This window comes from Trifolium pratense, linkage group LG1 (assembly GCF_020283565.1).
Source record: "Trifolium pratense cultivar HEN17-A07 linkage group LG1, ARS_RC_1.1, whole genome shotgun sequence".
Classification (NCBI taxonomy): Eukaryota; Viridiplantae; Streptophyta; class Magnoliopsida; order Fabales; family Fabaceae; genus Trifolium; species Trifolium pratense.
The window spans coordinates 12,379,331-12,404,542 of record NC_060059.1 but is presented as its reverse complement, the minus strand read 5'-3'; the positions used below and the strand labels follow the sequence as shown (position 1 = coordinate 12,404,542).

At 33.6% G+C, this 25,212-nt stretch overlaps 3 protein-coding genes across 4 annotated transcripts; all 3 read left to right on the top strand.

The window, feature by feature from the left end:
• Positions 1-896: 896 nt before the first annotated feature.
• LOC123887783 (galactinol synthase 2-like) lies at positions 897-2,796 on the top strand. Its single transcript, XM_045936905.1, has 4 exons — positions 897-1,334; positions 1,551-1,871; positions 2,102-2,236; positions 2,336-2,796. The coding sequence occupies exons 1-4, from the start codon at positions 1,011-1,013 to the stop codon at positions 2,531-2,533; spliced, it is 978 nt and encodes a 325-aa protein (XP_045792861.1). The 5' UTR covers positions 897-1,010; the 3' UTR covers positions 2,534-2,796.
• A 5,585-nt stretch (positions 2,797-8,381) lies between these two features.
• Positions 8,382-11,710, top strand: LOC123887628 (ABC transporter I family member 20). Its single transcript, XM_045936900.1, has 7 exons — positions 8,382-8,741; positions 8,822-8,955; positions 9,548-9,667; positions 10,361-10,456; positions 10,635-10,787; positions 10,871-10,948; positions 11,155-11,710. Exons 1-7 carry the CDS (start codon positions 8,561-8,563, stop codon positions 11,395-11,397), a joined length of 1,005 nt encoding a protein of 334 aa, XP_045792856.1. The 5' UTR covers positions 8,382-8,560; the 3' UTR covers positions 11,398-11,710.
• Positions 11,711-21,951: 10,241 nt separating this feature from the next.
• On the top strand, positions 21,952-24,855 carry LOC123887469 (pyrrolidone-carboxylate peptidase). 2 transcript variants are annotated; one of them, XM_045936820.1, is made up of 5 exons: positions 21,952-22,264; positions 23,092-23,426; positions 23,823-23,927; positions 24,048-24,095; positions 24,443-24,855. In XM_045936820.1, exons 2-5 carry the CDS (start codon positions 23,154-23,156, stop codon positions 24,680-24,682), a joined length of 666 nt encoding a protein of 221 aa, XP_045792776.1. In that variant the 5' UTR covers positions 21,952-22,264; positions 23,092-23,153; the 3' UTR covers positions 24,683-24,855. The 2 variants fall into 2 exon arrangements, with proteins under 2 accessions (XP_045792776.1, XP_045792832.1); XM_045936876.1 differs by having other exon boundaries at positions 22,255-22,376.
• Positions 24,856-25,212: the final 357 nt, after the last annotated feature.

Genomic DNA, 25,212 nt, shown 5'->3' with positions numbered 1-25,212 from the left:
TCGAATGAATGGCGTCAACCAACAACTTTAAGTCACTTTCAAATTGAACTCGCTCAAATTCATGATAGATAGCCTCTATTATAGCATGTAGTAGTGTTCATGCTTCACCTTCCACTATGGAGTAAAAAAAGCTGCTGCCATTGAATCAAGTCAGCCACAAATTGTCCATTGGTATCACGAAAACAAAGACCCATAGAAGTAACACCGAACCCAACTACAAACGCAGCACCAACATTACATTTTATTCATCTCACTCCTGGTTTCTCCCATCGAATCGGCCTAGAATCCTCAACAGGAACAACGTTATGACACTGCAGTTGGTGGACAGTAAATCACTCATTCCAGACAACGAACGCCATGTTTCCAACTTAAAAAATGAGTTTCTTAAAAAATTCTGTCTTATACTATGTTTTTTAGATTAAAAAAATAAGGTCCTGTCTTTCATTAATTATTATAATTAATATATGTTGAAAAAAATTAATATTATCAGTACGGGTCTTGTTAACATGTGCCCTAAGGACACATGTTAAAATATACCAAAATAGAAATTCAACATTTAATGATACAAGAAATTTAATGCTTCAAAAGTCAAAATGCAAAAATTAACATTTAATAATTTCTATTTTTACTTCCTTAACATGTGCCTTAAGGGCACAAGTTAACATTCTCCTATCGGTATTAACCAATTGACAATACTTTATCAAAAGAAAAATTGACAATACAACTTTATAATTTTTTAATTAATAAATCAATGTCCGACAAAATAATATAATTAATCAATGCAAAGCTATCCCAACCGTCCAATTCCAAGATCATCTCTTTAACCGTTGGATTTTCTCTGATTTAAATTACCAACTATAACCTCCAAAGCTCTATATAAGCAACCGTTTCATTTTCCAACTAACACAACCACCCACAATACAAACAATCACAAAGATTCTTTGTCTGTCCCTTAATTTCCAACTTTTCAAACTTTTTTCAGTTAACCAAACAACTCTTTCACACACACCATGGCTCCTGATCTCATAACCGCTGCAACCAACATCACCAACGCTCAAGGTAAGGCCACAAAACGCGCTTTTGTGACCTTCCTTGCCGGAAACGGTGACTATGTCAAGGGTGTTGTCGGTTTAGCCAAAGGCCTCCGTAAGGTTAAAACCATGTACCCTCTTGTGGTTGCAGTTTTGCCTGATGTTCCGGTTGAACATCGGAATATTCTCACCTCTCAGGGTTGCATTGTTAGAGAGATTGAACCTGTTTATCCTCCTGAGAATCAAACTCAATTTGCTATGGCTTATTATGTCATCAACTACTCCAAATTGCGTATTTGGGCTGTAAGCAATCTCTCTCCCTCTTTTAAACTCAACTATTAACTTTTTAAGTTAATTTTGCATCACATAAATACAGGCGCGGCGGCTGCAAAACTGTTGGATCAGAGACTGCTTAGATCCATCAAATGCAGCCGCCGCTAATACTTTCTAAAAATGTATCCTAGTATATATTATAAGATGGTTTGTGATTATGTTTTGATTGTGAAATTAATGTTGCAGTTTGAGGATTATGACAAGATGATTTACCTTGATGGTGACATTCATGTTTTTCAAAACATTGACCACTTATTTGACTTGCCAAATAACTATTTCTATGCTGTAAAGGATTGTTTTTGTGAGGCCTCTTGGCGTCACACTAAGCAATATGAAATCGGTTACTGTCAGCAGTGTCCTGATAAGGTTCAATGGCCAACAAATTTTGGACCCAAACCACCTCTCTACTTCAATGCTGGCATGTTTGTTTATGAACCTAATATGACTACTTATCATGATCTCCTGCAAAAACTTCAAGTCACTAAGCCAACTTCCTTTGCTGAGCAGGTACTAATTAATACTTCTTCCAGTCTTTTTTATAACAAACAACTCATTTTTTAGATTCTTTCAATAACTGATGTATCTGATCTACATTATAGATCAGATACATCAGTTATTAAATCAAACTAAAAAATCAACCGTTTTTTTATAAAAAAGACTGGAGGTAGTATTTAAATTTTATAAATAAATTAATTATCAAGTTAGCTAATAATCAACAATTTATATATGTTTTGTAGGATTTTTTGAACATGTACTTCAATGACAAATATAAGCCAATTCCTAATGTTTATAATCTTGTGCTGGCCATGTTATGGCGTCACCCTGAGAATGTTGAGCTTGAAAAAGTTAAAGTTGTTCATTATTGTGCAGCTGTAAGTTTTTAAATATTTATAAATATAGAATTTCAATTTTAATTTCATTTAATTTGGTTAATTAATTAATTAAATGATGTTGGTGTGACAATATTACAGGGGTCTAAGCCTTGGAGGTATACAGGGGTGGAAGAGAATATGCAAAGAGAAGATATTAAGATGTTGGTGAAGAGATGGTGGGATGTGTATGAAGATGAAAGTTTAGATTACAAGGAACCGATTAATGCAAATAAGTTAACATCAGCAATTTTGGAAGCTAATGGTATCAAGTTTGTACCTGCTCCATCTGCTGCTTAATTTGTGTGCTTTGCTTATCAACCGCATGATCTTCTGGGATATTAATTTAAGCTAGGGGGATAAGTCAAAATTAATCAAGTTTTATTTTTATTTTGGTTTTTAATAATTAGGTGGACCTTATTTTTGCGTCCAAAAAAAAAAGAAGAGGACCTTATTTTTATGAGTCCTTGTTAGTGTATGTTTTTCTTTTTTAAGTATGTCATACCAGAGATGTAAATTAAATATCATTAATATTATGAGTGGATATTTTTATTTTAGAGTAATCTTTTCTCCATTTTTTCTTTCCTCTTAGCCCTGATTACATTCAATTTTCGTTATATGTACACATTATGATAAAATTAAACGTAAGCTTAATCAAATGGAAAAAAGAATAATCCACACTCCAAATTCTGAATAAAACTAAACGTGAGCTTAATCAAATGGAGAGAATGACTTGTTTATCTTATTGAAAATGAAAGCTTGGCTTTATAAGCACATTGCACAACTGAAAAGACAAAATATGCAAATGTACTCTTGCAGATATATCCTAATTTTAGATTTTGTTGCATGATTGACACAATATTTCAAAATAGAAATATCCTTTAAAATTAGAATCCTTTTATAATATATTTTTCCTCTACTATTTTTTTTAAGTAGTCTAATGGCTAAAAATTCAACTTTTAAGATAAATAAGTAAGAAATCCTGAGTTGAAACCCCGACTCTACATATAAAATGCAATATTCCTATCAATTGAATTATGTTCACGTAAGTTCCTTTTTTTATTATGTACTCCAAGAGAAAGGGAGAGCTACTATTCTTGGATACTAGACAATAATATATAGAGCACTTCTCTAAATTTAAATGATGAATTGTAATATAAATTTACCGACAATTTTGGAATTTTATAACTTAAATGAGGATAAATGATTAATGTTTTCCGCTTAGTTTATACCTATACCCTAGATTTTCTTGTAGTGTACACTATATATCTCTCTCGTCTCATGTTTTAGATGTGGAAAAAGTTTATCAAACTGTTTTTTTGTTTGAGAATTCACGTAAAATCAATTTACATAGGTGTTATGTTAACATATACCCGAAGTGTTATGCAAATCAAAATATATGTACATATTCTCATAAAAAGAATTCAAATATGTTTACCTAAACTCAGTTCACAATATCCTATATATTAGTACAAGTTATTGAATCTTAAGCAAATTCAATTTAAATATGGTCAAATAAACTTAGTTCACGTAACTATGTTTGTGTTTTTAGTTCTTACTTTACATTTACATTTACGTTAACTCAGTTCAAATATATTTACAAAATATAAAATTAAATGCATTCACATAAAATTTGACGAGTTTTATAATTTGGTCAATCTGATTAATTTTAAAACGTGATAATTCATAATTGGTGTAACTTAGGATGACATGAAACTAAAAAACTTTTATAAATATATAATTTAAAAATTGAACTTTTATTAAAATATCATCAACTAATTAAGGGGCTGTTTATTTTGTGAAAACATTATGTTTTCATTTTTTAAAATATGTGTTCTATTTAACTTGTTAATAAGCAGATCTAAGACATATTATGAGCAATTTGTACTCGATGGAAAGAAGAAGAAAGACAAATATTAGAGATAATGCATTTTTGAAAATAATAAAAACAATATTTTGAGATTTTCGTTATTTTCTAATAATGCATACAATTAATTATTCACTTCAATAATCCAACATCTTAATTTTAAGAAATAAAAATAGAAAATATTTTTAGAAGCCTAATTTTTTTTCTTCAAGAAGCTAAATTAGCTCATCTAAATTGGCACTAGAGATAATCGAACATGAGACTTTAAGGAGGAGAATACTCTCATGTCTCAAGCCAATACCACCAGACTAAGGGCTCGTTTGACTCATTTTTTTTAGAGCTTATGCAAACAGCTTATGCAATTTTTATATATTATTATAAGTTTGTCAATATAGTTTATAATAAAATAGCTTATAAAATTACAATTTTCACTAGTGTGAACTTATAAAATAGAATAAAACTTAATTTATATTGCATAAGTTATTTGCATAAGTTCTAAAAAAAACTGGGTCAAACTAGTCCTAACTCAAGTGGGTTTAGAAGCCTAATTTTCTATTTTTTTTTATTTGCTTCTTATGTTTTCTTTTTCATTCCCACTTCAACTAATAAATATGAGAATGAAAGCCACTAGGTTTGATTTAGTGGTGAGGGGTTTGAGTAGTATGCTATAGGTCCTGAGTTCGATCCTCAGCCGATTGTAAACAAAAAATAAATATGAGAATGTTTTTTTCACTATTTTTTTTTTCTTTCAATTTTTTAAAACATGTCTAATATTTTCAAAATAAATTGAAAATGCTAATCGAGATTTCACTTTATTTTACATCCTTCCTAAAGCTTATTCTTCTTTCACCACACCACACGTACATGCGACAAATTATATATATTGCTCTCACCGTCTTACATACATGAGAACGCGGTTTCCCTTTTCTCATTAGGATTAGGATTAGGATTAGGATTAGGATAACTTTGTTTATACATTTTGTTGAACAAGAAAAACTATCTTTATACATTCTCGAAGATCTGTTTTTGAAATCCTTAATCCAGGTTTACGTTAATGGCCCCACATTTTAATTTAATACCATCATCAAATTAAAACTCTCCACAAGGCTTAATGACGAATATATTTTGTGGCTATGGTTGTACTAATTAATTGCATGAAATCGGGGGATCACGCAACGTTGATTGATTAAGACGCTGTTGATTATTCAAAATGGTCAAGACGCGCACTTATATTCTAAACCAGTTTCACCTAAACCGACAGCAATTTAAAAGACAAAAGAAATGGGTTTAGTTTTTTATTTTTTTCATAAGGAGAAAGGAAAACACAAAAAAAAAAAAACAATGACTACAATTTTAAGTGACCGTCCTAAATGTAACATTCGAGATTGCTTTTAAGAATTGCACAACCTAACAGCGTGTTTTGTTCTCAACGGAATATTTTATGGAAATCTTTTATAAGATCATTCATCCAAAGAGTATTCCAAGTCAAACATGAAGTTCTTTTGAATGTGCTACGAAAAAGAAGATGCATCTTGTTGATATATGTAATGCAAATCAATTTTTATAAGTCGTCTTTCGACCAAGCAGTCTCATACCTGCTTCATCTCGGGATCCCTCTCATTTTGATGTAAATTTCAATTCATTCATGTGCTCTCTTTTAATTGGAAATTACAAGGAGCCGCACATTGTCTATATATGTTTTGTGCACCAACCAACAATCATTGTCGTCCTTATTAGTCGGAGGCATCACACTAAGCTCCAAAAAATAATTCTAAAATTGAGTCCAAAAATTAATTTTTTGGGAAAAAAAGAAGAGTGAAAGTGGTTAGAAAAAAAAAGAGAGAATTATTTGTGCTGAGATTTACTTTTGTCATCCTATTCATTTTTTTGCGCACCCTACAAATTTATCAAAATACTCTTGTCCGCTACTTAAGTAGCTTACTCCACTTTTCCACACCTCGGAATTCTACTCAAAAGTTTCATGCTACTTAAGTAGCAGACACCTCCCAAAAACACCATACCTTTATAACGTCTGTTATATAAGTAGCGGATGATATTTTTCAAAAATTCTCATTTTTATAACGTCCTCTAATTAAGTTGCGAAAGAATAAAAAGAGAAAAGCGAATAGCGTGCGAGTAACCGGTAAGGTGGCTAAATGAAATTTCATTTGTGTTTCACGCAATGTTTTAAGAACCGGACCGGACCGGCCGGTTCAACCGGTTCAACCGGGAACCGGACACAGCAGCGGTCCGGGCTAGTGTTGAGAACCGGTAGTCTGCAGAACCGGAAAAAACCGCTTGAAACCGGTACGAACCGTCCGGAACCGTTCGAACCGGTGAACCGGGGGCGGTTTGAAAAAACCGTCCGGTTCGGAATCTTTTGAAAATTAAAAAAATAAAATAAAATTTCAATTTGCAGCCTGTTATCCTGTAACTTTACCTTCCATATACCAGCAACAAGCAAAGCCCCAATCGACTAATACCATTGTTTAGAAACATATAAATCATGTAGAACTATAAAACAAATTTCAGAATAGTTTAGAATCAATTAAATTGTAAAGCAATACCCAGCAAACCGATGCTTGATTCTACTGTTAATACCAAGTAAATCCATAGAAATTGATTCCGTTCGAACGCAACTGTGGAAACGAACACCAGATCTCGCGATAAAAATGATGCAATAAAAACTATCTATAAGAGAGAAATATAAAGTAGAAATTAGATCTGTTCTTCACTCTCGACGGAGACGGAAGCGGTTGTCGGAGCCTGTGGCAAAAATGGAACGACGGCCATGAGGGAGAAGACTGGAGCTTGAGATAACGAGTATGAGAGAAGACAAGTAGAGTATTAAATTATTATTTTTTAATTAAAAAAAGAAGAAGAGAAGTTAGTGAACTTGCTGAACTGGTTGCAAGGTGATAATTAAAAAAATGGGTGATGTGTCATCAATTGATTGAAGTGTGTTTAAAGGAGTGTGTTAGAGGGTGTGTCCCTAGCACTCCTCTTTAAGATAATTGATATACTTTTCTGATATGCATTGACCAACATTGTTTACATGTCTACCTTATTGATATGCATTAATATGCATTCATTGATATCTTGATATTTGCCTTAATTGTATAATATATTCTTAATTCTTAACAAACAATTTTAAGTTTATATGATTATGTAAAGTTTATATGATTTTGTCCAATTTAAAGTTTAACAATTTATATGAATTATGAATTTCGAATTTATGTATAATTATTTGATATAAATTATGCATTTTGGATTTATGATTTCTTTATTTTAAGTTTCTAAATTTTCTATTTTGTTAATGTTACTTTATTAATTTGTTTATTAGTTGTGAAATAAGAAAGTTATATGAACGGTTCAATATAAACGGTTTAATAACGATTGAACCGGTCCGACCGGTTGACCCTTGAACCAGTAGCCACACCGGTTCAACCTCCGGTCCGGTTCTTAAAACATTGATTTCACGTGAGCAAATCAGGTTAGGCCAATGGGCCACGGCCCAAAAGAATCTCTATCTAAACTAAACTAGATGAAAAATACAAGTGACAAGCTCCTATAGTGAAATGTAAACAACTATGTTATTTACAAACAATATATTGAAATGTAAAAAACTACGGTATTTAATAAATTTATCACATTTTATTGTGGAGTCTCATCTTAATAAATATGAATAATTATAATTATTTAATTTTTTTGAACCAAATAACTGTTATTGTGGAGTCACATTTTAATGGGGACAAATATTGACATATACATACCAATATAATAGCTTCTCAAAATACTAGATATGGGTCTTGTACAAAAAATAAATACTACATATATGGGTGACAAATTGAATATATTATAAATCCTACATGTACTAATTGTTTTTGAGGATAAGCTTCTTTTCCCACCCCACTAACTTTAGATGGGGAAAAGAAGCTTTCTCAAGTCTTCACATAATTGTATCTTTATGGGCCTAATTTGTTGGCCCAATTTCTCAAGATGTGGAAATTTGCTCTTTAAATCCCTCAAATTGCTTCCAAGAGATCGAAATGTGAAACATGTAGAGAAGAAGTTATCTTTCGAACTAAAATTTAGTTCGAAACATAACTTCTGAACCATAATGAAGGGGAAAAACGAAAATCGGAGAGGTATGAGAGCAATTCAGGGACCTAAAAAGTAAATTTTCAAGAGTTGATATGAAACCAGCCCATAAAGTCCAATAAAGTTGGGCTTTTGACCCGTTAATCATTAAACACAAAAAAAAAAAAAAAACTTTGTAGTAGTTGTTGAGAGCGCGAGTGTCTGAGAATCAACCACGCTTCCCCTCCTTCTCACCGATTTAATTAAATTCAAAAATCAATCAAAACTAACTTAGCAGAGTTATTATAAAACCTAAGCGTGATTCACCGATTTATAGTGTATCTGTGTTAGGTTTTATTGTTGAACGTTGAATATCCAAAATGAGTGCTAATAATGGAAATTCAGTTCCGAAGCCATTAACGGTTGAGATCAAAGAGCTGAAATTCACTTATCCTGGAATCGACGGTCATCCTCCTCCGGGTTCTAAACCTCTCATCGAACATTTCTCTCTCAACCTCTTCTCCGGTGATCGTTGCCTTCTCGTCGGATCCAATGGCGCAGGTTCTAATCATTTGCATTTTCAGTTCTATATATTGATTGAAGTTTCTGTTTATTGATATTTCAATTTTTTGTGTTATTAGGTAAAACCACAATTCTGAAGATATTAGGAGGGAAACACATGGTGGAACCTGAAATGGTTCGTGTTCTTGGTAGATCAGCTTTTCATGATACTGCTTTATCATCTTCTGGTGATTTGTGTTATCTTGGTGGTGAGGTTAGTCATTTTGTAACCCTAATCAATGCACTTTTACAATTATTGACTAACTATGCCTCATTACCACGTGGATTAGTATAAATTATGTTATAATAATTGGTTAATTAAACGAGTGAATCGCCATTTTGCTTCCTGAAATTGTAAGTGTTTGTCAAATTGAGACGTCAAATTTAGGAAACACAAAAATTTGCCGTCGATTTTAGAAAGTCAGGTAAATTGCTCCCTCGGTCTCAAGTTGCTCCGTTACAGTTGTTGATGTGTCGCGTTAAGTGGTAATGTGGCGTGTCCACGTGGAGTGACCACGAAGTAACACATCAGTAATTGTAACGGAGCAATTTTACTGATGTTGGAACTTTCGAGGGAGCATTTTGGTGTTTCGTAAATTTGAGATCTCAACTTGACAGACACTTATATTTTCAAGACCCAAAATGGCGATTTACTCTTGATTGAACTGTTACAATTTTGTTGCTTTCTCTTAATATAGGAATGAAAGGCATTGATTTAGGAATTAAGAATTTTTCACTTTTTGGTTTCTATCAAATTGCTAAGTGTTGGTGATTGAGATTTGTTATTTTTTGGGGTTGGGGCACAGTGGAGGAGAGATGTTGCTTTTGCTGGTTTTGAAGTTCCAATACAGATGGACATTTCTGCTGAGAAAATGATATTTGGTGTGGCTGGGATTGATCCTGAAAGAAGAGCAGAGCTTATTAAGGTTAGATGAACCTTTTATTTAAACTTTTTATTGATTTAAGCTGTATGCGGTAGCTTAGTTTTAATATGTATGTAGATACGCCTTTCATGAATTTCTTCGTGTCATACGTGTTTACTGGTGGTTGTATGACACTTATGTTTCAAAAGCATAACAAAGCAGTACCATGAATAATTGTCTTTAGCATTTTCTTTATTTGCTAGTGGAATTGACTTCAATTGTTTGAAGATGTGTTCTGTCTTTGCATGCTGAAATGTGTGTAGAAGAGTATTTGTTGTGGCCACTGAAGTAGCATTTTTCGTAGTAAATATTGGTTCTTTTGTCACCAAAATAAATACTATTCGACTAATGTTCAGTTCATAAGTTATCCTCCTGTTTTCATTGCATTTTGGTTTGGTTAGCTTTTGTGGTCATTTCTGTATGTGAGCTGTCAGGAAACTGTATGGAGTGGAAAAAGGAGAGCATAAGCGCGTTTTATATGATACTTGTGTCTATATACTTGAATTTGATATTAGTAGATGTCATAAAGACTTGGCTGATTTATGCTAGAATCAATCAAAACAATATCATTATGTATTCTTACGTATGTTCTCTAACTATGCATGGGTAATTTCGGGGAAGGTTTATCAGGCTATGCATATATAGTTGCCTTTGAAAAACTGTTGCTCTATTTTGTTCTCATGTTCAACTGGGCAGGTATTAGATATCAATCTTTCATGGAGATTACATAAAGTATCTGATGGTCAAAGAAGAAGAGTGCAAATTTGTATGGGTCTCCTCAAACCTTTCAAGGTATGATATCTCTTTTTTTGAAGTATAAATATGGCCTCTTCATGTATACAGATTGAAGTATAATTCTGGCCTCTTGATCATGTTTACAGGTTGAATTGAATTGAAGTATTATTGAATGTATTGTTGAATTGAATTCAGAACAGTTTTATATTTGTATGGTTGCTCATTGTTTTCCTAGGTCCTTCTTCTGGATGAGATAACAGTTGACCTTGATGTTCTAGCAAGAGCTGACCTTCTGAAGTTTTTAAAAAAGGAATGTGATGAGAGAGGTGCCACTATTATATATGCAACACATATATTTGACGGTCTTGAGGATTGGCCAACAAATATTGTATGTCTAATTCCAATCTGAACTGTTTTATGTCAATGTTTTAGCATAATAATCCTTTAGTAATTTCAATGCTCTTTTTTCAGGTTTATGTTGCTCATGGAAGGCTGCAACTAGCATTGCCCATAGAGAAAGTCAGAGAAACTAGCAAACTGTCACTAATGGTTTGTTTTGTCCCTCTCTCAATCAATTATTTGTGTGTTACTTGCCGTATCTTATAGTAATTATGCGTGCTACTGCATTAACTTTGAATACAACATATGGTTGTGGAGTGAACAGCTTAAACTGTAGACCAAGTTGTCCAATTTACAATTTTTTATAAAAAAAAAACAACTAAATTAATTGTGCCTAACTGGTTTTAAATATGCAGAGAACAGTAGAAGCTTGGCTACGGAAGGAACGAGACGAAGATAGAAGAATAAGGAAAGAAAAGAAGGCTGCTGGCCTTCCTGAATTTGAAAAGCAAGTTGAGGGAAGTCGTGTAGTTGGGGGGGATCCTGCACGAGCTTCAGTTCGAGTTACTAATAATGGCTGGGCCGCAGGCAGGTTACATTCCACCGTTGCTGGCGAAGAAAATTTCCTCCTAAGCTCAAACCGAGTATTGAGGGGGTAAAATAATTTTAAAATTCTTTTGAGCACTTTTGCTGTTTGATTTTATGACCTTAAAATAAAATTTATTTGCCAATGTTTTCTCCTCTTTGTTATATAGCCTCTTTGTTCTGTAGAAAGGTTTACATGTTATACAGATAAAGTAAAAATGTATGTAGCCTCCAAAGTTTATAATGCTTGGTTGAAATCCTTATGTAACATTCTTATTACAAATTTGTAACCCCTGTGTTTGGGTAGAAAGAGAACAACAGCAACTGTAATCAAATTGTTAAAATATCTATTGGTATGACAAGTGACATGTAACATCTTTGGGGTTCCCTTGGTATCATGTCTATGGGGAAGCTAATGAAATGAAGTAACATATGCAAATGATGCAATGGTGGACGTCAATACAAAATAAAATAGTGATGTCTTGTTGTTTCGAATTATTATAAAGCAAGAAGTCCAAAATAGCGGTCACTTTGGGTTGCCAACATCGATTTAAGCATCCAAGTACTTTGTTAATTAAATCTTCATTTTCGAAATATTTTCCAAGCTCTCTAAGATGATTTATTATACGAATGAATCGTTTTTGCATATGTTGTATGCTTTCTCCTGATTGCATCCTAAATAATTCATACTCATGAGTCAATGTGTTCATCCTAGCCCTCTTGACCTCGGTAGTTCCTTCATGGGTCAATTGAAGAAGAGGTAAATTCTTTTGAATCTGAGCCTAACTTTACTTATGACGAGTTGCTCTTTATTTGTGAAGAATTAAATAAGGAGTCTAGTAAGTTTAAAAAAATTGTTTCTACTTCTAAGAAAACTATTTCCACTCTTGAATCAAAAATTAATGTTTTAACTAAGGAAATAGAGGATCTTAAGGAGAAACAAGTTTCTCTAAGTGAGGTATCTACTTACACCCCTTGTGAAAACAAGAAAGAAAATATTGAATGTAATGAATGCATTATCTTGAAAGATAAAGTTGAAGATTTGAATAATGTTCTTGCAAAATTCACAATGGGTAGAGACAAATTAAACATCATTTTGGGTAATCAAAAGGCAAGCTATAATAAAGCTGGTTTGGGTTATCAACCAAAAAGACACACTTTACATTTTAAAAGAAATTTTAGCCCAAATATGACTTCTAGTAGACCTTTTGTTAAATGTTTCTATTGCAACAAAAATGGTCATACTTCATATATTTGTAATTTGAGAAAGAACCAATATTTAAATAATAGATGGGAAGGAATGTCAAATGGCACTTTGCCTAAAACTAACTCTCAAGGACCCAAAATGATTTGGGTACCAAAAGCCAAAGTTTGATTTTGTGTTGTAGATGTGCTTGGAGCCGAAGAACTCAATTTGCATATTTTTAATGGCTATATAAAGCACATGATATGGAGAGAAAGGAGTTGCCTTATTATCAACAAAGAAAATGGCTATGCATCATAAGGCGATGTTATTTATTGAATGTTCTCCAAAAAGAAATTGCAAATTCAAGAGAAGCAAAACTGATCTACTCTTTTCACTTTACTATTTTTTATGATTTATTTTTCCTAAATATATGCCTTGTCATGATTATTTCTTTCCCGCTTTTTGATAATGCCAAAAGGGGGAGAGTTGTGTGATTTGCATGTTTCAGGGAGAGTAGTTTGTAAATGTTTGCATATAGAAAGGGGGAGAATAATCTGCGCTTATCTCTGATATATACTTTATTATTGATTAATTTTATCCTAACCCCTTCATTGAGCAAATCCCACCATGAGATGTTTGTCATCATCAAAAAGGGGGAGAATGTGAATATATGCCTTGACAGGAACAATGTTGTTTTGATGATTGACAAAAGAAGTCAAAGAATGACAATGATGCAAAAAGCGGAAAAGATTATCAAACTTTCAAGACTTGAATTATATACTTATTGAGTTGTATAATTCATATATTATTAAAATCATTATGTGAGTAGTAGAAATAGCTCTCTTGAAAATATATCACACACTCACAATAATTTTTATTTAAATGTGATTTTGGATAAAAATATTTTTGCATAATTGTTTTGAAAATTGCATAATTATTTTTTTGACATTTAAATTTTAAAATCATTCTATTTAGCATGCATTAATGTTGACTTGATTTAATTTGTGAAATATTATTGCATGTCTACGTGTTTTTCATAATTGCATAATATATGATCATAGCCAAATTGATTTCATGAGACAATGGCATAATTGCTATGATTCTACGTATTAAAGAAGAAATATCATACAACGGCTAATTCTGCATTAAGCTTTCAAACGGCTATTTTATTTTAATGTTCGTCAATCACATTTGTCCTATAAATAAGTGCATTGTAATAGCTCTTTCAAGAACTGAATTTTTACATCAAAATCATATATAGAAAATAATACTCATTACTCTCACTAGTTTACCTTGTAGTACTTGTGCTTCAATTTGTTATATCTACACACTTGGTGTAATATCATTGTAATTTCTTTTGTATTGGGTGTGATCCCAAGGTTTTCAAGAGAGGTGATATCTCTTGGTTTAGAGGCTTTTGCACAAGGGAGGTGATATCCCATTGTTTGTGTTGAGAGTTCTCGGTTGTAAAGGTTATTAGCTTATCCTGTTATAAAAGCTTGGTTTAGTGAAATCTCAAGGTGCTTTCCTTGGGGACTGGAGTAGGCCCTTTGTTTTTGGCCGAACCAGGATAATTTCTTTGTGTTCTTTCTCCTTTCCCTTTCATCTCTTTTATATTCCTTGCAAGTTATTTCAATTTATTTACTTGTTTTCGGCAACATTATTTATAATTTCTTATTCTATTTAAACTTATTTACAAGCACTTAATTTTATTTGATTAAATTTTTTAAGTGCTTATTTTTAATCGGTTTTTCGAGTACACAATTCACCCCCCCTCTTGTGTCGTTTGGAGTCACTTGACTAACAAGGATCTTAACTTGCTTTGCTTTGTATCGTGGGGTTTTTATTTATTACTTTTTTTATTGGTCAAAGATTTTTGTTTATTATTTTTCTTCCCGTATATTTTATGAAAGTAGACCTAAAAAGGAAAGGAACAATGAACATCGATTTTTTTATTGACATCAATTATTCTTCTTAAAAGAACAACAATTATTGAGTAAAAAAAACAATTATTGGATGGACAGCGAAATGGTTGTTACTTGTTAGGTATACTTGTAAAAAATGCCAATGGGATTTAATTTAACTATTTTTCATAATAGTGTAATTGATCTAAATTCAAAATATAAGTTAACAAATGTCTTATGTAGTCATTTGTCAAAAAAAAAAAAAATCTTATGTAGTCAAGTCAACAATATGTTCGGTAATTTCTATAAAATATGTACAAAGTAAAAGAAATCATAGTTTTAAAAAATGCTCAAAATTATGTTCTTAATTAATTTTAATTAGCTTAGATTTATAAATTAAAATAATTGAAATTAAGAGTAATATGTCCTATTTTTAAGATCTCTTTTTTTTTTTTTTTTATAGAAAAATGACATGAGAGGTTATTTTTAAGATCTCTATATAAAGAACTATGTCAAAAAATCTATTAATATTTAAAGGAGTATCACCATCGATCTTATTCCCAACTTTATTAGAGGTTTCGAATCTTACTATTTGGCCCGGCTAGGTAAATCCCTTGCCTCAAATTGAAATCGCAAGGCGTTTTCTGGGCCATTTTAAAATATTATTCTTGTTTTTTTTCCTTTCTTTTTATTTTTTGAATTTGTTTTGCTAGTAAATTTATTTTATTTGCCGGATAAACTAAACTTGATTTAACTTAACCCTGCTCATAAAGAAAGGGTTGAATAAATAAATCAGTGCTCTATCTTAATTACTTATACTCGAGTACTCCAAACATCATTGTGTCTTCGCAGGAGGGTTTTGCAGGATGTTCGAGAAAAGTGACTGCACATGACACCAAAATTTTAGGTGCATCAATTTTTTTAACTTATTGTGTGCATATGTGCGTGCGTGCACGCGTGTGCGTGCGCGCGTGTTAATTTTTTTTTTAATAAAGCTTGTGCGCAAATTTCCGCCAAAATTGCAATTAAAAATAGGGTTAATCTAGTTGCACATTATAACCATTAGAAATAAGAAATATAGAAGAAAAATCTTCAGAAATTTCAAGCAAAATCATAATCAAGGGATCACAAGGTCCAACATTGCTTCGACAAAAGTATTCATTTGGCTTCCATGTTGCTTTAACACCCTTGTGAAACTCGGGTGTGGGTCCTTGAAAGCCAATTGCCTCCCAAAGAGATGATGCTCAAGTTAGGTAGAGCGAGTAACGAAGGTGGGATCAAACCAGTTAAGGTATTTGAGTGAAGTTGCAAATTAGACAAATTAGTACAATTGGACATGTTGGGAATTCGACTCGCGAACTTGTTAGCGTGAAACCACGCTTGAGACAAATTACCCATGGAAGATATTGATGACGGATCGTCACACTCTCTAATCCATGCCTATTTTAGCAACATTAAATGCATTTTAGTAGGTTTTAAGCAATAAATGTAAGAGAAATCTAATCATAAGCTGGATTACTTGTTTTGCAAGAAAACAGGAAAAATTGCAGGAAATTGCTGATTTTCACTACGCTGGGGGCGTAGCCCATCACGCGCCGCGTGATGGAGATCACAGGGAGCCAAGTTTTCACGTTGATCACGCGCGGCGTGATACCGTTACACGCGCGGCGTCGTTGAAGAAAGTGCAACCACGCGCGGCGTGGTTGCGTTCATTATATAAGGATTCTGCATTTTTCTGTTAAGGAGGTTGGAAAATTCTGCAATTTTGATCTACATTCTGGGTTTGGAAACTTGAAGATTGGGATTCAAGACTCCAGAGGATAGCTCCAAGCACATCAATAGCATGGATTCTCAAGCCATGACGTTGAAGCTAGGACGCGAACGAAGCAAGATGAGGAGCTAAGCTTCTTTGGAGGTAGGATCTAGGATAGTTTAGGATGTAGATGAATTGTTTGTAATCTGCAAAATTGTAAGAATGTACTCTCTTCATAGTGTTCATCTAATGCAAATCTGTTCTTAATGCTTTATAATCCTTCATTAGTGTTATAATGATTTCGAGTTAAGTCACGTGCGAGAGTATTGATTTGATGTCTGAACTGAATTGCATTTAATACTCGAGTGTCTCCGGTCGAGAGATTGAGACATAGAGTGTAGTGAACGATCGACGCGCTTAAACCTCATTCGTTGTAGATAGCTTAGCACCCGAGAGGGGGAGCATCGACAACGAATAGAGTGGATTTTGACAAGAGATTGCGATTCACTACTTTGTCGATCTAGTTGTGAACACTTGAGTAATTCCTATGATATTGTAGATTGCATGTGGTTTAGCTATAGACTAGATGATTCCGATGATTCTACCTCACTTTTCCATTATATCAAAGCACGTTTTCTAACAATTCATCACTCAACATACCCCCAATTTATGTGTATTTCTTGCATAATGTTTATGAACACGATTAGACTAGTTTAATCACACAATCCCTGTGGATCGATATTTTTATTACTACGTGGTAATTCGTTCACTTGCGAAAATTATCCATCAAGTTTTTGGCGCTGTTGCCGGGGATTGTGGTTGATTCGACAAGGCAATAGTGTTTATATTTTCTGTGTTTTTTGATTTGTCTGTTTTTACATTTTTCTGTCGAGAGCGTTCTACTTGTGTGTTTCCTTGTGCATGCGGAGAACAGGTCCAATCGAGCTGGATTTCGATCCTGAAATTGAGAAAGCAGCACGAGCAAATCGTAAAGTGGAAGGAAGACATGTTTGAATCATACAATCAAGAGGCACTTTTAACTAGTTGCAAGTTCAATAATGTCTTTCTACAAATCATTACCAAACAACTAGAAGCTCAATGTATCGTGCAAGCAACCTTTCAAAATAATCCTCATTTCAACACCTTCAATCTTGGAGTGAAGAATCACGTGAATTGTTCTTATGGAGCTAATCCGAATCAAGCATTTCCTCAAGATCAACATTTTGAAGACCACCTTGAATCTTTTGAAGATACTCTTATCTTAGCCATGAAGATGACTCAAGGCAATTTTGAGGTGATGAAGGCAAACCAAGAAGTGTCAAGCGAACGTCATAAAGCCTCCATCAAAAATCTCGAAAACCAAATGGGTCAATTAGCAAGGCAAGTCTCTTCTCTTCAAACTCAAAGTGGTTTTTGTGGAAACACCACGGATCCTCGTAATGAAAGTTGTAATTCCATTAATTTGAGGAGTAGAGAAGTTTCATCACAAAAAGTAGTGGAGAATCCTAAGAAGGATGAGAGTAAAAATGGTGTAGTTGAAAAGATGATGGATGGTGTAGTGGAAAATAGAAGAGAAAATAAGAACGAAGAAAAAAATAAGGAAGAAAGAAATAAGGAAGAAAAAGCTTATGAGGGTGAAGTTGAAAAGAGAGTGGAGAATGAGTCTAGTGCCAAGAAAGGCAAGAAACCTCTTGTGAAGGACCCCAAGTTTCAAGTTCCTTCACCATATGCTAGAATGCCTTATCCTAGGATGAAGAGGGTCAAGAACCAAGACCTTGAATTTTGTGGAGTGGTATCCGAATGTTTCAAAGTGGATGTGCTAGAGGAAGTGGTAAAAGATGGGAAAGAAGAAGAGTGGGATCATGAGATTGAAATTTTTCTTCAAAACTTGGATAACCCCCTAGAAGAGGAGAAAGAGCCAAAGGCAATAAAAAAGCCACCGGAATTGAAAGAACTTCCTCCTAAATGGAAGTATGTGTTTTTGGGTGGCGACTCTAGGAAACCCATGATCATAAGTGATTTGCTCACTCCACTAGAAAGGAATGACTTTCTTGGAGGTTAGACACCTAATTAGTGGTTGATGCGCATTGCTCACCACTAAGTTTGGGGTTGCTCTTTGGAATTAGCAACAAATAAAGTTTGGGGTGAGGGTACTAGAGAACTTACAAAAAGTTTTGATTTGAAAAATTGAGAAAAATTTCAAAAGTTGCAAGGCTTTAGTCATTATGAAAGAAAAGAAAAGAAAAGATTGAAAAAAAGAAAAAGAAATGGATGTTGCAAAAGAGAAAAGAAATGCAAAAAGAAGCGATAGCCTTGGGTTACAAAAAGAATTGCAAACTTGTGTGTTGAAATGAAAATGTTCTCTAGTCCACTATGTTCAAAAGAATAAGGGTTTGGTTTATGAATTTTTGACCTTAGGGAGATCTAACTCCAAGTTTTTCTACTACTTATCCCAAAATGTCACCATCCACCCTAGCCAAGCCACGTTATAACCCTTAAAGACCTCTAAAGTGTGTGCACAAAGTGAACCGAATGAATTCTTAGACTACTTGCAAAATTATTGTTGACTTGCATTGATGTGTTGATTTGAGTGAATTACCTTGAATTGAGAGTATATGTGAGTAGTGTGATGAACTTTTAGAACCTTGGTTGAAAAGTGTGAATTACTTGAAAATGTCTTGCGGGAACGATTGTGCAATTGAGCATTGTTTGCAGGTGGATCATTGATCATCAGGTGATTCTCACGTATGTATGATTCGAGTGAATTTAAGGAAAATGCCAAGGTCTTGACACAAAAGCTTGAGGTAAAAGTTGTTTCCTTGAGGACAAGGAAAGGTTTAAGTTTGGGGTTGTGATGACGGATCGTCACACTCTCTAATCCATGCCTATTTTAGCAACATTAAATGCATTTTAGTAGGTTTTAAGCAATAAATGTAAGAGAAATTTAATCATAAGCTGGATTACTTGTTTTGCAAGAAAACAGGAAAAATTGCAGGAAATTGCTGATTTTCACTACGCTGGGGGCGTAGCCCATCACGCGCCGCGTGATGGAGATCACAGGGAGCCAAGTTTTCACGTTGATCACGCGCGGCGTGATACCGTTACACGCGCGGCGGCTTTGAAGAAAGTGCAACCACGCGCGGCGTGATAGATCTGGCGCGCGGCGTGGTTGCGTTCATTATATAAGGATTCTGCATTTTTCTGTTAAGGAGGTTGGAAAATTCTGCAATTTTGATCTACATTCTGGGTTTGGAAACTTGAAGATTGGGATTCAAGACTCCAGAGGATAGCTCCAAGCACATCAATAGCATGGATTCTCAAGCCATGACGTTGAAGCTAGGACGCGAACGAAGCAAGATGAGGAGCTAAGCTTCTTTGGAGGTAGGATCTAGGATAGTTTAGGATGTAGATGAATTGTTTGTAATCTGCAAAATTGTAAGAATGTACTCTCTTCATAGTGTTCATCTAATGCAAATCTGTTCTTAATGCTTTATAATCCTTCATTAGTGTTATAATGATTTCGAGTCAAGTCACGTGCGAGAGTATTGATTTGATGTCTGAACTGAATTGCATTTAATACTCGAGTGTCTCCGGTCGAGAGATTGAAACATAGAGTGTAGCGAACGATCGACGCGCTTAAACCTCATTCGTTGTAGATAGCTTAGCACCCGAGAGGGGGAGCATCGACAACGAATAGAGTGGATTTTGACAAGAGATTGCGATTCACTACTTTGTCGATCTAGTTGTGAACACTTGAGTAATTCCTATGATATTGTAGATTGCATGTGGTTTAGCTATAGACTAGATGATTCCGATGATTCTACCTCGCTTTTCCATTATATCAAAGCACGTTTTCTAACAATTCATCACTCAACATACCCCCAATTTATGTGTATTTCTTGCATAATGTTTATGAACACGATTAGACTAGTTTAATCACACAATCCCTGTGGATCGATATTTTTATTACTACGTGGTAATTCGTTCACTTGCGAAAATTATCCATCAGATATAACGTTAATTGTACCGTCAAACCCCTGGTTGTTAAGCCGTAAAATGCTCACTGCTGATTTCCCTAGAGACTCGGGTAGATGTCCAATAATTTGGTTGTGAGAAATAATAAAAGTATGCAAATTTGAGAAATAATAAATTTCGTTATCAGCGGCAAAAAATGCACTAATCCACGACAAGCAAGTTTTCCTAAACCAAACTTAATAAATAAAATTGTTACTTTCAAAAAATGCTCGCTGAAAATCAAAGAAAGGAAAGAAGGTCAATTTTCCAAGTGCCCAAACAGCAACAATAACTTAAATACGGCTGAAGACATATATTTCACCCGAGCCCATAAAATAATCTGACATTAAGTCCAAATTAAGATCCGGGGTAGGGATGATTACCAACTTTTACACTAATTTTCAAGTGGATGAGATCGATTGAGTGGTCTCAGTTGGAGATGGGATTGCAATCTAATTTACTTTCACAACATTGTTTTTAATTATTGATTGAGCCATAAACTTTGGGTAAATGTTGTCTTTGTTTTTCCTTTAAAATGTGCATAAAATATGGACACCTAGTCAATGTGCCACCTCTATTGGACCAAACTTGCTTAGTTATTTAGTGCATGTATTTAAGGTGGAGCTCAACCCTACTCAAAAAGGTCCACTTGTTAAGCTAGTTCAAAATTGACGTTTCTTAGAACATCTTCAATAAAAATATTTTAGTAGATTTTATAGTACGATGATGCTGCAATCTCACAGTGTACAAAGAAACAGCTAGCCGCTGCATTGGCTTCTTGTGAAGCAGAATATATAGCTGATACATTTGCATTATGTCAAGCAAATTGGCTAGACTCCTTGATGAAGTAAGTGAAGTGTGAAGTGTAGAAGCCACTAAAGCTTATTATTGACAATAGATCAACCATAAATCTAGCCAAGAATTCAATCTCACATGGGAGAAGCAAGCATATAGAGACTCATTTTCATTTCATTAGGGAACAATTATGAAGGGAATGCTTGAAATTGCATATTGTCCAACAAAAGTGCAACTAGCAGATGGATTGACAAAGGCTTTGAAGGTCAGGTCGATAGATTTGTGTTCTTGAGGGAACAATTAGGCTTGACATGTGTGTAGAATTATGGGTGGGTGTGTTAAAATGTTAATCCATAATGGTAGTGATTAGTTAGTTAATTAATAACAACTTTCTATTCGTTAGTTGGTTAAATTTGTTACTTAACCAACAAGGAAACATTATAAATAGTGGAAACATTCACCAATCATTACTCAATGAATCATAGTTACAAACAACAATCATTTCTCTCTCAATTATTCTATCATCAAATTTCAGTTTTGGATAGTATTCATACACTGCTTGTGAAACAAGGTACCATTGTCGCGCTAACAAAAAATACTCGAGCGAAACCTAAGAAAATATGATAAAAAAGAAGAATAAGAAAATAAGACAAAAAAGAAGAAAAAAAAATGACGATTTTACTTTTCATTTCCATTATCATAAAATTCAAAATGAAAAAAAAAAAAAAAAAACTGGAAAATGAAAAACTTTAACATTTTTTCGTCAAATAATCTAGTGATTAGAATTTCACTTTGAGGTTTGAGGATTCAAATCCCAATCTGCATATTATTTGTGATATTTCTACCAACTGAACTATGCATAAGGAGACTGAAACACCTAACATTAATTATATGATACAGTATAATTAAAAATTAAATATATTTTGTAAAAAAAATTGTTTTTTTATAAACGCAACAATTATTATGAGACCGAGTTGTTAGCGTTCTATATACAGATTACAGAAGTAACCCAAGCTACGTGTAGAAAAAGAAGCAGAATTTATTTTAGGTGTGAATTATCATAATGACGTTGTGCTTTGCTTTATTTATTTAATCTTATGAAAGCGACTCGCACTTTCCAACCTCTGTTATTATTTATTTTTTATTTTTGGTTCTTTCTGTCTCTTTTTTTTTTTATTTCTAAATCTAATCGGAATCTTCACCAGTTAATTTGCTTTGAGTAGATAAGACTGAACAAGGATGTGTCATCTCTGAACCCAACTTCAAGATTGTCTTCTTTGCATTTTCTGGTAAGAAATAGGAATATCATAATTCTCTCTCTCTCTCTCTCTTAATTCTCACAAAAAAATTAAAAAAACATGTTTATTCTTAATTATTAGTATGTTCTTTTTATATTTCGAGGTAATTAATAATATTCCTTGTTCTTTCATCATTTGGTCGTGTGATCATCATAGACTATTATAGTATTTGTGTAAAAAAACATGTTGAAAATTATTGGATGTTTGTTCTTGTTTTTGTTTCATAACAATTTGATCTTCTTTGTGTCATGATTGGAATTTGAAACTGATTTTTCATCAATTGTGAGATTATATCATGACCCAATTCTGTTTTCAGCTTGCTTACTGTTAAAGACTCAAAATTTGAGGAAAAAATTGAGTTCTTGAATTAAATGGGTGAACTTTTTTTTTTTTTCCCTTTGATCACTTTCTCTGATTTGTGTTTCTTGTTAAGTCTTGAAATTTGGTGGAGTGTGTGTTTCAGTGTCACCGTCGAGATTTTAAGTTGCAGTTTGATCACGATGCTTAATATTTGTGAGAATTGCAACCAACTGCAATTGATAGGGCCTCAATCAACAATTGTGATCCTGTTGTGGTCGTAGACTGCAACAGAATCACAATTGTCGAAGAGGTTTAAAATATTGATGTGATGATATCGCGGTCCAAATTGTAGTAGTAGACTTTCTTTGTTTTAATCTCTGATGGGGGGATCCTATTGTATTTTGAACCGATGATTTTAGATTATGATATGTAATGTTTTTTGTGTATGATCTACTGCATAAGAAGAAAGTTTTGTCTTTTTTGCACTTGTTAATCATTTTGCTCATGATTTAATGCAGGTACTTTAAACAATACTTTGTGGTTGAAGCTCTAAATATTAATAGACCAATATTAACAGCAGATGGGGTCTGAAGGTCCTTCAGCTGCCGTAACAACAGTTCATATAACAGGTTTCAAGAAATTCCATGGAGTTTCAGAGAATCCAACAGAAACAATTGTGAATAATTTGACTGAATATGTAAAAAAGAAAGGTTTGCCAAAAGGTTTAGTTATTGGAAGCTGCAGCATTCTTGATACTGCTGGACAAGGAGCCCTTATTCCGCTGTACCAGACATTGCAATCTGCCGTTATTGGCAAGGAGTCTGAATCTTCAACTTCCAATAAAATTATTTGGGTAAGATGCCCATTTATTTACGGAAAAATTACACTAGAGGTCCTTTATCTTATTATGTTTACTGAGTAAGGATCCTTACTCAAACTTCGTATGTAGGTTCACATGTTATGTATGATCTTTTATTATTTATGCAATCAGATAATGTTTTATATCTCTATGAAATTTGGGTAAACTAGTGTCTTTATAATCTCAATGATCATTATGAAATTAACTGTGACTAAAGATCATTGAAATTTGAAGTGAAAAGTTCTTAAAAAAATTAGCATAGAACTGAAATAATGGTAAGGTGCCCAGTTAGCTAGGACATTTCCTTGGTTGAATTCAACTATCTTCAATAGTAGTCATTTAATCATCCATGAATCTTATGCCGTGTCAATTTCTGTTATGTTTGTTTAGCTGCATTTTGGGGTTAACAGTGGTGCAACAAGGTTCGCAATAGAGCGTCAAGCTGTCAATGAGGCTACCTTTCGTTGTCCCGATGAATTGGGATGGAAGCCCCAGGTTAGACTAGAAATTAGAGTAGTGGATACATTTTAAACTTGCCTTCATCAAACCTTTTAGGCCTGATTGTAAAGTACTCTGTTATCCTTTAGTGACATTTCCAAAATTTATATGTTGCAGAAAGTTCCCATTGTTCCTTCAGATGGCCCCATTTCAAAAGTACGAGAGGTAAATTGGACCACTGGTTTTTCTTTTACTTTGCAAATATTAAAATGTTGAGGTTTATTTTTGAATAACATTTATTTTGGGTCGTTGCAAGTATTTTAACTAAGTATCATTTAGCATGGTTTTCAATTATCTTCGAGTTCTTAGAATCTAGAAACTTTGTGCTCTTCATTTCTCAAAACTTACAAGGCATAAATTATTTGTTCAATCGGTATTTGCATCATGATGGCATGTATATTGAAGACAACATGAATTTCCATATCAAAACTTCGCCATAACGGATCTTCCAGTTTTTGACACAGTCGTCACTCTTGTGTCCTAACTTTGTCGTGTGTCCTAATTTTATGCAGACTACCCTTCCTGTGGAGGAGATCACCAAGTCTTTGGCAAAGAAAGGTTATAATGTAATGACATCTGATGATGCAGGAAGGTTTGTGTGCAATTACGTTTACTATCATTCCCTTCGGTTTGCGGAGCAAAACGGAACCAAATCCCTTTTCGTGCACGTGCCACTCTTCTTTACGATAAATGAAGAAATCCAAATGCAATTTGCTGCTTCCTTATTAGAGGTACTTGCTACAATATGTTAGTAACACACAGCTCATCTAAGTGTTCTGGTGTTACCATGAATCATGAGTGTACAACCTTGAATGAAATGTTATAAACTATATGATTGTTATAAATTATGATTGTCATGATAATAAAATATTGTTATGAAATTGAAATAAAAAGTGGCTACACATTTGTTTTAGCAAAATGTTCATTTCACTTGTCGTCAATATTGCTCTTGTTTTTCTTTTTAATTTGCTCTCATTATAGATTTGATGAAGCCATTTGTTTTATGGTGATTTTTAGTATAAAGAAAGTCAACCAAATCTAAAGTAATATTTAATCGGTGCAACTGCGATCGAGAGGGAGGTGAAACCACTTGATGTCAGAACTGAACCCGAACCAGATTAAACTGGTGGTAAAACAGAAAAAACAAAAACACAAATAAATTAATATTTAATTGGTGCAATTGTGGGAGTTGGAACACGAACTTCATGTTCATGGTTCATTCTCGTTTGCAATTGAAACACGGTAATTTTTTTTTTTGCATTTACCACCTCAAAGCACTAGC